Source organism: Peromyscus eremicus, chromosome 1 (genome assembly GCF_949786415.1).
Source record: "Peromyscus eremicus chromosome 1, PerEre_H2_v1, whole genome shotgun sequence".
In the NCBI taxonomy this organism is placed as follows: Eukaryota; Metazoa; Chordata; class Mammalia; order Rodentia; family Cricetidae; genus Peromyscus; species Peromyscus eremicus.
The window spans coordinates 17,263,736-17,276,490 of NC_081416.1; the positions used below are offsets into that span (position 1 = coordinate 17,263,736).

The following is a 12,755-nucleotide window of genomic DNA, read 5'->3' on the forward strand; positions in this document are numbered from 1 at the left end:
GCAAGCAGAGGGGACAAATGTTCCAGACAGATGCCAGACAAGTTCGCCTGCAGTTCTTTATCCAGCATACTTTTTTTTTAAAACAAACTTTTTTTTTAAATTTTTTCTTTGGGTTTGTACAAGAAATTTACAGTGTGAAAAATATACAAGTGAAAACGAGGCCATAAACCTGGTATTCAGAGGGGCCTGCTTGGTCACAAACACAAATAAACACGACATTGCTGAGTTCTTCCTTTGGTCTGACTTCAGCCCCCTCAGTCCAGAAGAGGCTTGCAGAGCTGGGACATGGGGATCAGACCCCAGTCCTAGCCCTGTCCCTCCACCTGGGCATGTTGGGGGCAGGCACATCTGGAGCAGCTGGTGCCATCTGGCTCTCTCTGGCTTCAGGCAGGTAGAATGTGGAGATGGGGTAGCCCCTTTCTCTTCCCAGCTGGAGTGGGCTGGCAGACATCTGGGGACAAACAGGGCTGGCAGTGGCACTGACCGCTGGGGAGTGAAATGGTGCAGTGGGTAGGAGCCTCTGGGGACAGTGAATGGAACTTCAAGGGGTCTGATCTTGCTCCTTCAAGTCACAAGGCCATCTGAATGCTTGGCCGAGGCCCTTCGGCTGCGAGACCTGGAGTGCTCAGTGGATGCTGGGACCCAGATGGTCTTGTGGCTTGTGCCCCTTGCAAAGCCTAGATTTCGGTGGCAGTGATCTCCTCCAGACAGATGCAGGGGGCTGGTTCAGCCAGGCCCAAGTCAGCGAGCTCCCGGGCCTCCAGCTCCAGGCTGAGCTGCTGCAGTTCCTGCTCCAGCTGCCGGTTACGCCGGTACATCTGGATGTAGTTGTGCTGCAGCTGCTTCTGGTAGCGGATCACCTGCTCCTTCTCTGCCTGCCAGGCCAGCCGCTCCCCCTCAAAGCTGTCCCGCTGCTCATCCCCTCGCCGCTGCTCCCGCTGCAGCTCTTGCCGAAGCCGGTCCACCTGAGCCCGCAGGCTCCCTCCTGCCCCAGCTGCTGCCCGCTGCACCTTAACCTCATCACTCTCCGCCAGGAGGAAAGGGTCGGTGGTGGCTGGGGGTACAGGGGGCACAGGGGGCTCCCGGAGTCCTGCTGCCTCGGCATCCAAATGCCCAGCCTTCTCCCGGAGCCGCTCGGCCTCCTGGCGGTACCGCTGTAGCTCCTGGGAGCAGGCCTCCAGCTCTAGCTCCCGAGCTCGGGCTGCCTCCTGCAGGCCCCTGGCTCGGCCCTCGCTGACCCGCAAGGCAGCCCGGGCCTCTCGAAGGGCCACCCGCAGCGCCACCAGCTCGCTGCCCTTCTGTACCAGCTCTGCCTGAGATTCCTTCAGTTGCTGCTTCAGCAGAGAGATCTCCCCCGATTTCTGGCACACCTGTGGGTAAAAGGCAGCGAGGAAGGATGGTGAGGGAGACCTCCCTGGGGGTTGGGCACTGGGTACCACTGAAGGAGTGGAGATGCTCTCTCGCTATTTTACACATAGAGGCGCAGCAGGAAGGGAGCCTAGGGACGCATCCATAGATATACTTCTAGGAAGAGGCGAGAGGAAAAAAAGAGACCCAGATCTTTTCCCTTCGATGCTGGTCTCCTTATACTAGGGGTTGTAAAAGCACTGCCTAGGCCTGGAGAGGGTGGCAGGCGCTGCAGGGTTGGAGTGGGGAAGTCCAGGACAGTGGCCACATGTCCAGGTGAAAGGCATCTTGGGTAAGAACAGGCATCAAAACCAAACTGCCGGGCTGGAGAGATGGCTCAGAGGTTAAGAGCACCAGCTGCTGTTCAATTCCCAGCAACCACATGGTGGCTCACAACCATCTAGGATGAGATTTGATGCCCTCTTCTGGCATGTAGGCATACATGCCGGAACACTATATACATAATAAATAAATAAATCTTAAAAACAAAAAACAAAACAAAAAAAACCCCAAACTGCCTGGGTTTGTATCTCAGCCCAGCCCCTGCTAATTTAGGTCTAGGCTCCAGCCCTTCCTCATTCATAAAATGGAGGTATTAACAGGACCCACCTAATACGGAAGGCAATGAATGCCACTAGCACCAGATCAGACCAGGGAGTTCCAACACAGAGGCACAAGGAAACCCCAACCCAGAAAGACGTGGAAGGGCAGAGCCCCTAGGGTAGCTACCCCGGGCCACGTCTCCAGAGTGTGGCCCAGGGTGACCCCTCCAGCCTGCCCAGCACCTAACCTCGCATACCTCCCATTTGGTCTCCTCCAGCCGTGGCCCGAGTTCCCGCTGCTCCCGCTCAAAGGTAGCACAGCGACGCTCCAGCTGCTCTCGCTCCTGAAGCAGCTGTGCGAAGTCATCCTGCAACTGGCGCTTCTCTTGCTGCAGCTGGAACACCTGCAGCTGCAGCAGCTGCTGGGCCCGCTGAACACGCTGCGTGGCCTGCTGCGCCTGGGCTGCACAGTCCTCCCGCTCTCGTGGCCAGTGCCTCTGCCGCGCTCCGAATGCCTAGAGAAAGAAGGCATGCTGGAAACCTTCCGGCCCCCAAGATCCTGAGCTCTAGCCTCCCGGCTTGGGTGGCGGAGGGCGGAGCACACAAATTCAGTATATTTACAACAACAGTAAAAGCAAGCACGGATACACCATTTCCTAGGTGTCAGGCATTATTCTAGGCGCTTTATACCTTTCACCTTATTTAATCTCACAGCCCGCCTAGGAAGTCCGAACTATCCCCATTTAGACAGGGAAACTGGGGTTTGGCAAGGTTAAGTAACTTGCTCAAGTGTAACAGATGCTCCGAGCCAGCCGGATCCAATTCACAAACCCTACCTCCTCACTCCTTTGAGGGTTAAGCTAACGACCGTGAGGGTGTCACACAATGGGTCTTCATCCTCTCCCTCCCCCAAAGCCATGCTCCATGCATTGTTCCTAGGCCTCCAGATGCTATACCACACCACCCCAGGACTGCCTTGGGCCGCACCTGACACACGGTAGCCTCACTCTCATCCATACTGTCCCGAAGCTGCTGCAGCTCTGCCTCTCGGTCTCGAAGCTTCCCTTCCAGGACACAATGTAGCAAGGCCTCATCCGAAGGGGGCGGAGGGGGCGGAGGGGGCGGAGAGCGGTCTCCACCCGAACTGCTGCCCGGGGAGGCCCGGGCACCACTGCCCAAGAGGCCCCCAGCTACACGGCCCCCCAAGGAACCTGTGCTTTTGCTGGAGGAGGATCGGCCACTGTCCGAGTGGGAGGGCCCAGTAGGGACCCCTCGGGCTGGACCGGGCAGTGCCCCTCGGCCAGGGCCGTGGGAGGGCAGGTGCCCACCTGGAGAGCTGGTGGTCGGCTCAGCACCTCCGGTGCTGTAGGTGGGCAAGCTGGATAAAGAATTTCGGCCAGAGTCTGACAGTGTTCCCGATGGGCAGCCACTGGCCCAGCCACTCAGTGCCAAGGGTTTGTCAGCAGCAGAGGAGGAAGAAGAAGACGAGGAAGAGGAGGCTGGCCCCCCAAACAGCTGTGTCAGGCTGCCCTGACTCCCAGATAGCCCAGCAGCTCGAGGACCCAGGAAGCCAGGTAGGGATGGTGCCCCCCGTGGTTTGGGTAGCACTGGCTTGAAGGCTGTTGGCCGGATCAGGATTTTCTCCATGTTCTGAAATGAGGTACCATGTGACAGTGAGGAGGAGCTGCATGATCACTTTCTTATAATTTTTGTTGTTGTTGTTGGTTTGAGGCAGGGTTTTACTCTATTGGCCTGGAACTCACTATGTACCCCTAGGGCTAGCCCTGAATACAAGCAAAGTCTTCTGCCTTTTAAGAAGTGGGATTACAGGTGTGAGATACCAAGCCCAGCTTGCTTGCTTGATCTTTCCAAATGCTAATCAATGTATGTGTGTGTGTGCATGAATATGTGCATGTGTGCACACAGGTGTCTGTGTGTGGAGGCCAGATGTCAAAGTCAGGAGCCTTCCTCAGTTACTCCCCCCTAATTTTTGATACAGTCTCTGACTGATGCTGGAGCTCACCAATTCAGCCAGTCTGACTGGCCAGCAAGCCCCAGGGATCTGAGTGTCTCTGCCCCACAAGTGCTGAGATCACAGTCCTGTACCATAATGCCCAGCTCTTTGCATGGGTCCTGGGGATCTGAACTCAGATCCTCACGCTTGTGCAGCAAACATCTTACCCACTGAGCCATCTCCGCAAGCCCCAAACCTTGATCTTTCAAAACCCTGTCAGACTTTCCGCCTTCCCACACAGGGTCCTCCACCCCTGTAAGTTAAAACAATTGCTCCCACGGACAGTAGGCCTTCTACATGTCCACTTAGGTTAAGTAATTCAAAATGCTCATTTTTAATCATTGCAATTGCCATGCAAGCAAAACATATCCTCTTCTCATATTAAAAAATGAGGAAATAGAGGCCCCAGGAAAGTTAAAGGCTTTGCCCAAAGACACACTCACATCTGTGTAATCACAACTGAAGCAACTGGCTAGGCATGGTGGCTAATGCCTTTAATCCCAGCACTGAGGAGGCAGAAGCAGGCAGATATCTGGAGGCCAGCCTGGTCTACATAGTGAGTTCCAGGATAGCCAGGGCTATGTAGAGAAAGCCTGTCTCAAAAAAAACAAAAAATAAAAAAATAATCGAAGCAACTAATATCGTTCACTTGAAGGTTCTGGGTACTATGCTAAGTACTAATTCTAACAGGAACCTACGAAGACTACCCTATAACCTTAACTATACAAACACAGAAAATGGGGCTCAGACAGGTTGCTATTTCCCTGAGCCAGTCCACATTCTTTGCTCTATATGTGCTTCCAAATTCTAGCTTCCCTAAGGGGCTCCTGATTCCACCCAGACCCTCCCAAACCGGCTGGCTCTTACCTTCTCCAGCTTCCCAGAGACAGGGATGAGCTTTGGTGGGGGCCCACGGAGGTGGGCATTGTGTGCCCGCTGCTCTCTCGGGTCTTCAACATCACTGCTCGGGCTGGGAGGTGACTCTGTCCGGAAGTCCTCATTGATATAGGTAAAGCTGGTGCCTGGGACAGTCTTCCTGGGAGGCACAGCTGGGCAGAGTGGTTCCTGTGCCTCGTAGCCACCCCGTAGCAGCCCATCCTGCTGGCGGAAGAAGGTGGGCCCAGGGACACCATGGTGGCGTGGAGGAGCAGATCCCCCGGGACAGGGCCGGCCTGAGATAAGACTGCTCACGCTGCCCATGGCTGGAGCTTGTGGGGCAGTGGCTGTCTCACGTGCGGGCTCCAGTGGCACTGGCAGTGTGTGCACAATGGCCATGGTGGCAGAGGCTCAGGCCTGGCCAGGGGCCTCCAGGGCAACCTGTGAGCAGGGCATTGGTGTCAGAGCCCCTGCACCTTGAGTTCTCACCCCCTACAGGCCTGCTCCTGACCCCTCCTCCAGACAGCACACTCCCAACATTAACTGGCAGGACCTCAGTTTTCCCTGGGCCTTACACCACTCACTACCCAGCTCTAGTCTAGACAAGCCTAAGGAATAATTCGGCCAGAGATGATGAAGGAATCAGGAGACCCAGGAGGTTATGCAGGTTCCCTGTCAGGGAAGACCCAGTCTTAAGCCCTAACCTGCATCCCCTATAAAGGCCAAGACTCGGGCTGGGCAGAGATCCCTAACTACTAGCTCCCAGTACAGGGCCCTACTCTCCTGGGACAGGTGGCCTCGTTACTGGGCTGTTTGGGCAGAGGACACGTCAGGGATGCCATCACCAACTCAGATGGTAATTAGGGAACAAAGAGCCACAGCCAGGCAGTGTCCAGCCTCCCACTGCTGGGCCTCAGTTTCTCCCAGACACGGAGGCGGCAAGGGTGGAGCTGGCCAAACAGGAAAGCTCACAGGTCTCAGGAACCCACAGGTGCCCTCTGGGGTCTCCTACCTCCCAGAGGTTGATGCTGGTTATGCTTGTTTCCATGACAACTCCTAGCTTCTGCCATCCACTCAGGACTAAGGGAGTCTACACAGACCCCAGCCAAGTGCCAACCTTTACAAACCTTCCTGCTTCAGTTACTCTTCCGAGTACCCCTATGGGGGGTTTCACCACCTCTGGTAGGATCTCAAGTAAGCTGGCTCCACCTCCCCAGTCCTGCTCCTTCCCGGAAGGGACAGCAAGCCTCCAACCCGGAACTCCCTCCCAGTCCCAAGGCTGCTGATGACCAAGACTTAGGCATCTGCTGAAGTCATCATGTGGAGCAGGGGCCAAGAAGTGAACAGAGAATTCCATAAGAGTGTGTGCATTTACTTGTGGGTGTGAGCACACCTACAGAAGCATAAAAATGAGCAGTATTTGTGAAAATGTGAAAATGCGCAGTGAGTAGACGTGCGTTTAGACAGATATCAGTACATCCGTGTGTGTGTGTGTGTGTGTGTGTGTGTGTGTGTGTGTGTGAGTGTGTGTGTGTGTGAGATGTGGGGGACATGACTGAAAGAGGGCTGTGCTACATAGCACAGGCAGGCCTCAAACTCATGGATCCTCCTGCCTCAGCTTTCAGAGGGCTAGGATTCTAAACCTGTGCCACCATGGCCATGTATGTGTGAATTCTTATGTCTTATAAGACTGTGAGTTTTATTACTGAGAAAGTACACAAAAGTTATTAATGTATATGTAATAAATGAATCCATGGGGTCTGAATGTTGACTATATGACAAAAAAAAAATGTTTGGGCAGATAATACCAGTTTGTCCACATATATGGGAGTTTTTGTGTGAATATCACCAAACTTGGGGTCACTGCCTCAAGAAGCCATTTTCTTCTCTCAGTATGAAATTCCTAGGAAAAGCCTCACTTCTTTGGGGTGCATTGTTTCAAGCCTCTCATAGATTGAGAGACAGTGTCTCTGTAGGACATCTTCATTTCTGCCGGGACAGTTACACCAATTACTGTGTCCATCTTACACAAGTGTGTGAACAGGAAGGTGTGTGAAAGGCACATTTGGAGTACCTTGTATGAGTGAGCATTTCTGGGGGTGGGTTGGGACCTGGGTGATATTCAAGACCACCTGGGTGGATGGAAGTCCTCCCCCCCTTTTTAAAATCTTTTTTTTTTTTTTGTTTTTTTTTGGTTTTTTTTTTTTTTTAAACTTAAGGGTGTGAGGAAAGGTGAGCTCACAGTATCTGACCCCATTACCCCATCTGGTCTTTCTATGTTGTCCTCCATTAAGCGTCCCTAAGTGTTAAGACTCTGAGAAATCACAGAAGTCCAGCCTGAGGGAGGAGTTACAGCGAGCCAGGGTAGTAAGTGAACCAGAGATTCGAGGAGGAGCAATCACACATTTCTCTGGAGAGCCAGGAGCTGAGATTGCCCCCACAAGGTCCGGCCGGGGGTAGAGATCGCTCCACAGGACGGAGGAAGAGTGGGAAAGGGCTGGCACTGCTGTTCACACTCCCCACTCCAGGGAACACAGAAAGTGAGAGCCCGAAGGAAGAAGGGCAAGGGCCGCTGTAGCCAGAGACAGACTCCAGAAGTCAAGAGACAAAGAGGCCAAGAGACCCAGACACGAGGAGCCAGAGGCAGACCCCCGAGTTAGGGTTGCTAAAGCCACGCAGGCAAGGGCCCCCAAAGCCAGAGAGACGTAAAGCTGGGCTCTGAGGGCCAGGAGTCTGGAAAGCCAGGCCTAGCCAGCCTGGCTCCCGCTCTTGAGGCCCAAGAGAGAAGGAGGGGCAAGCGGCTCCATTTTGAGAAATGCGTTTGTGGTTGTGGGAAAAATGAACCCCCGGTTCTCCCCCAGCACGCCCTGACCTATCACTATGGTACACAGACCCCCTGCGCCCCCCACCCCCGCACTGGGCTGGGGTTCTGGAGCCTGGGGCCGCGCCAGGCCCCGGGGTGAGTCTGGCCCGGGTCCCAACTCTCTGACCTCAGGGTTGGGGGTTGGAGAGTTGGGGAAAGTCCCCCCAACACACACACTCAAACTCCGGAGACCAGCCAAGCGGGATCCAGCCTGGGATCACGAGTTCCCTTTCCGGGACTGAAAGCCCCGGAGTCCCCCCGGCCCACCCACAACTGTCCGCTCCTTCCACGGACCGGGGGCGTCCGTGGAACGCCACCTCCCCACCGGACCGCATCGCCTACAAGTGGGGGCACCCTGAGCCCCGGCCCCCTCACCTCCGCCGCGCTGCTCCATGCTCAGCCCCGGGCCGCCCCAGCAGCACTCCACAGGCGCGCCGCCCGCCCGCTCCAGCCCGCGCGCGGCCACTCGCAGCGGCCCGGCCCGGCCCCGCCTCCGCCTAGCCGGCGCCCCCGGCCCCGGCCAGCCCCCGCCCGGCCCGAGTGGGCGGTGCGCGCGGAGCGGGGGAGGGGCCCGAGGGGCGTCCCCGCCCCGGGGCGCGGACACGCGCAAGCACCCCCACGTCACGCGTGCCCGCCAGGGCGCACGCGGGGGATTGATTGCACGGCGGCGGCGCCCAAGATCCCTCCCGGAGACGCCCCGCGACTGCGTCCGTGTGGGGAGACTGGGGAGGGGGGCTCGAGAGTCGTCGAGCGGGTCATCGGCTGGCCCTGCCGGGGCCCTCGGGCCGGCGGCGGCGGCAGCAGCTGGTCATTGTTCCAGCACAAAGAGCCGAGGCGCCGCGCCCGCCCCTCCCCTCCCCTCCCCCTCCGCTCCTCTAGACCAGGCTACCCTCCCCAGTCCCCGGCTTCCCAGTCCAGGAGGAGGCCGAGGGTCAGCCGTCCCTCGCCGCTGGCCGGCTCCCGGGCACAAGTTGAGGGACTGGCTCGGTGGCTGGCTGTCCCACCCCCAGCAGGCTGGAGGTCACACACTAGGATTTTTTCAGAAGCGGCGCCACCTGGCGGCCCCCTCCGGCAACTTCTCAGCCACCCCCTCCCACCTCCAAAGCCCCCCACCGACCCCACTTCCCCGGCGCAGCGCCCTCACGCCGCGAGCCCAGGCTTGCCCCTGGCATGGCTCCAGGCTCCCTCGCCTAACCTCGGGGTCATCTGCGCTAAGAAAGGTCGCTGCTCAAAGTGGGGAGGGGGGACCTGGCCCCCCAGTAATCGCAAGAATGAACGGTTCAAACCTACACGGGCTCCGCAGCAGACATCCCAGTGTCTTTTTCTCAGGGTCACAAATATTTTTACCCTCTCGAAAACAACAGTCTCAACACCCACACGACCTTTCCCACATTCTGTCTTAGGCAGCCACAATCACGGTCTCATCCATCACGTGGTTCCATATTCCTTCATTCCGTAATCCTTCGGGCCAACTCACAGAAGACTTGGTGTTTCGTGCCTGTCGTGCACTTTCACAAGTCCTTTGCATCCAGTCCCAATCTTAAAATACACTTAGTCTCCCAACCAACCCTCTTCCGCGCAGTGACGGCGGGGTTCAGCCGCGCAGACAACTTCTTACATCACATGCACAAACTACCCACTTTCCCTGAGGGGTCTCTGTGACCTGCTCAGGTCAGCTGACATCCACATCCTCTGGCAAGGCCACCCTCCCTTCTCTGCTGCCCCCCCACCTCCCAGGGCCAAGGCCTGCCAGAACTGGGCTCAGCCCCAGGAAGAAGCATCCCCCCCCTCTTCCAGGCCACAGCCTGGCCGGCTCTCAGCTCTATTTTTAGCTCCATGGAAAGGGTTGTTTTTCTTTCTTTTTCCCTGGAAAGGGAAACACAGCCCAGCCACCCTCAGGCTCACTCCAGTCCCTCAGCTTCCTAAGGACAGACTGAACCCCTCTCCCCCATGGAGACCCCCTCCTCTGGCCTTGCCCTGATCCCTGCCTCCCGGGGCACCGAGAGCCTCCTCCCCTTTCTGGCTGCCTGCCCAGAAGCTCAGGCAGCAGCTGGGCTCAGCGTGTGGCGGAGTGAGGGGTGGGGGATGAGGGTGGGGGCCGGCGGGGGCGAGAGACCTGGGGCAGCAGCCCCCTCCTTCATTTTCCGAGAGAGAGGGATCTGGTCCTTCTTCCTCCTAGGGAAGGCAAACTCCCCTCGGGGTTTAAGGATATATTTACTCTTAGGCACTCTCGGTGGCAAGGGGTGTGGGGCGAGGGGAGACTGTTGCTCTCGCATGGGTGGGCTTTTTGTGCTCAGTCCTGCAAGTCGGTGGTGAAGGGAAGAGGACCTATAGACAGCTGCTCCCGGAGCTGAGTGTGTGAGACCCAGGCAGCTGTCAGGGGCCATCAAGGTACTCTTCGAATACCTTTCAAGGATGCCGGCTCCGAGAATGTGTCACTGAGCAGGAAGGCAAGGAGTCCAAGTAACCCCACCCCGCCCAATACTCTCCCGGCCTCCTGAACCACCCAAGCCCCCAGGGGCGCTGAGCTCCCATTCTGGGTGAGAGAGTTTATCATCATCCCAGGTGGAGTATGGAATAAAGCCCCGTACAGGGAAGCAAGCATGCCGGGACTGGGGGAGAAGTGGATGAGAGAGTATCCCTGCCTAGACAGGGTTAGGGGAGCACTGCCCACCGGTCCGCGAAGCAGTCACGTGCTCAACGCCTGTTTACGCCTTGGTCTTCACCTGCAGGCAAGCGGCCGGGAAGCAGGAACCGCCTGATGCGACAAACCCCGCCCGCCCCCGCCGACAGTCTCAGGGCGGCCCCTTTCCCTCGGCCTCGGGCAGAAAAACTCAGTGTCCATCTCTCCGGGGGTCGCGCGGGCCGGTGGCACTGCCTCTGGGACTGCTAGGGTATCTCGCTCTGCTTGTCCCTTCCTGACCGCACGTGTGTTCGTGTCCTGAGCGAATGCATGGGTCTGTGCATGTGTGTGTGTTGGTGCGTCTGTAAGTTTCCCTGTCCCTTTCCTATTCAGGCTTTGCCTGCGCTCCATAGAGTGCGGACCCCTTCCTCATCCCAATCCCGTTTCTCAAGACGCGGAAAGTTCTCTCCAGAGCGAGCATGTGCGGGAGGCCGGAGTTCCTGCACCCCGTCCGCCCCACCACTCACCCAGCGTCACCTGCGCCGCTGCTCCCTCTCGGGCCGGGCTCCGGCTCCAGCGTGCCTACTTCCTCGCCGCGAGAGAACTCTGGCTCTCCAGCCCGCTCCGGGCTCCGGGCTCCGCGCTCCCGGCTCCCGGCTCCCGCCAGGCCGGACCTGGAAGAGTGGGGCGGGGCGGCTGAAGCCGCGCCCCCCCACCCAGAGAGGGGAGTGGTCTGCCCCGCACTACCACCCCCCCTCCCCCCGAACAGCCAACCTAGTACCAACCCAAAAGTAGCCCGACCCAGTACCCAGCCCCAAAGTAGGCTGACGGTGGTCTACGCTCTGGCCTGTTGACTACACAGCGTGCCGACTTTTGACCCTGGGGGAGGGCAGATATGACCGACGGCTAAGCTACCTGGCTGCCTTACTAAGGGGCTATAAATCCGGTCCACTCTGCCCACAGCCAGAAGAGGGAAAATCCTTGTGAAGCAGACAAAGAACTCTCGAGTTTCATAACCCCCACCACACACACACACTCGCGCACACACACTGGGTCTGTCCTAGCAGAACTAGTACCGCCCCATTCCCTGGAGTAGTTATCAACCCAGGTGAGAAAGCTGTTGTCCTGGTCTCCCATAGGGCATGGCTAGGCTTCCCTTAGACTCATAAAGTCCCACCCACAGGCCCAAACAGGAAGTTGGCCTGTATTTTAGGGAGGTACCAAGGGCTCCCTTCCTCCCTGGTATACCAGGTACATTGTGGAAGGGCTTAAGTTTACAGCTGTGTGAACCATACCCACTGCCTGAGTAGTTGGGCCACAGGAGACCAAGGTGAGTTTGGTCTCTTCTCAAATCCACGCAGTAACAGCTACTGAAGACCTAAAGTAAAGCTGCCTCCTCACAGCCATGTGTGACACAGTGTCGGTCTGAAAACAGGGCTACAGATCCAATTTGACCCTGCTGGGCCAGACCTTTCCAGAAGGTCTCTGGGACATTCTTAAGTCAGCTGAAGACAGAATTACATGTTTCATCCCAGGTGATTTGCCTCAAGCCACTTTCTTTGAGTATGTGGATAGAAAGTGGCTCCTGGGAACTTCATATGCAGGCTACAGGGACCGGCCTCTTCCTGCCTTCTAGGCTCCAATGGCTCCTGAACACACTCTGTGCTGGATCTTGCCGTGGGGCGTTTTAGGCAGGTATGGAGTGGAATGTGTTTGTGTACTGGGTGTTCGTTTCCCTCCCCCTCATCATTCTGGTTTGTGCTGTGTGGGGGTGTCTGCTAGGAGGGTGGAGCAAGACAAACAGGCAAATGTGTACTATTTCTCTAGGCTGATTGTACAGCCCTCACCAGAAACTCTGAAGGGTTTCCTGAGAACACATCAGGCATTCTAGGGAGAGTAGAATATGGAGCCCATGCCCTTATAGGTAGAAATGGTCTCGTTCTGTACATCTGGAAGGCATGGCTGACTTAAATATTTCAGACCCTGGATGAGGCCCAGAGCAGCTAACTGCTGGGAATGATTACTGCAGGATTAGAGAGGCCTGGCTCCAGCCAGTCTGGAAGAGACCCCCAAGAAGGCAGACCCTGGAGGAGCTACCCCCACCCCCTAGGTTCTTCCCCAACAACAGCTTTGCAAAAATCTGTTTCAGCTCTTTATGGCTAGAGTTCTCAGAAGGCTGGACTCTTCCCTCTGGTTCTAAAAGCTTCCTCTTGGGTTGACTTGAAAGATTACTCTTCCTCTAGGGAGTAAAAAAACCTCCCTTATACCTGAAGCAGAGGCTTTCCAGCAACCCCAATCTGAACATCTTGAAATTGGTCCTTTAGAGTATCAGAGGAAGTGAGATAAAAAGGTCATTTAGCAATATGCCTGGCAGTCTGTGATCATTTCTCTTACAGTCTTTAGTGCTTGTTAAACCGAGGCATCCATATC

The 12,755-nt window shown here is 56.7% G+C and overlaps 1 protein-coding gene across 5 annotated transcripts; it reads right to left on the reverse strand.

Annotated features, from left to right (window-relative positions):
* Positions 1–37: 37 nt before the first annotated feature.
* On the reverse strand, positions 38–10,983 carry Lzts2 (leucine zipper tumor suppressor 2). 5 transcript variants are annotated; one of them, XM_059257420.1, is made up of 5 exons: positions 10,863–10,983; positions 4,831–5,280; positions 2,937–3,599; positions 2,207–2,464; positions 38–1,370 (listed from the first exon to the last, which is right to left on the reverse strand). In XM_059257420.1, the coding sequence occupies exons 2-5, from the start codon at positions 5,236–5,238 to the stop codon at positions 678–680; spliced, it is 2,022 nt and encodes a 673-aa protein (XP_059113403.1). In that variant the 5' UTR covers positions 5,239–5,280; positions 10,863–10,983; the 3' UTR covers positions 38–677. The 5 variants fall into 5 exon arrangements, with proteins under 5 accessions (XP_059113403.1, XP_059113387.1, XP_059113394.1 ...); XM_059257404.1 differs by having other exon boundaries at positions 10,853–10,975; XM_059257411.1 differs by lacking the exon at positions 10,863–10,983 and adding an exon at positions 9,180–9,666.
* Between the last annotated feature and the right edge of the window lie 1,772 nt (positions 10,984–12,755).

Excerpts from the sequence above, each read along its gene's own strand:
- Lzts2 (XM_059257420.1), bottom strand. The coding sequence starts at position 5,238 with ATGGCCATTGTGCACACACTGCCAGTGCCACTGGAGCCCGCACGTGAG. Across the intron at positions 3,600-4,830 it reads TCTCTGGGAAGCTGGAGAAG|AACATGGAGAAAATCCTGAT; the intron begins GTAAGAGCCAGC and ends ACCTCATTTCAG. Across the intron at positions 2,465-2,936 it reads GTGAGGCTACCGTGTGTCAG|GCATTCGGAGCGCGGCAGAG; the intron begins GTGCGGCCCAAG and ends TTCTTTCTCTAG.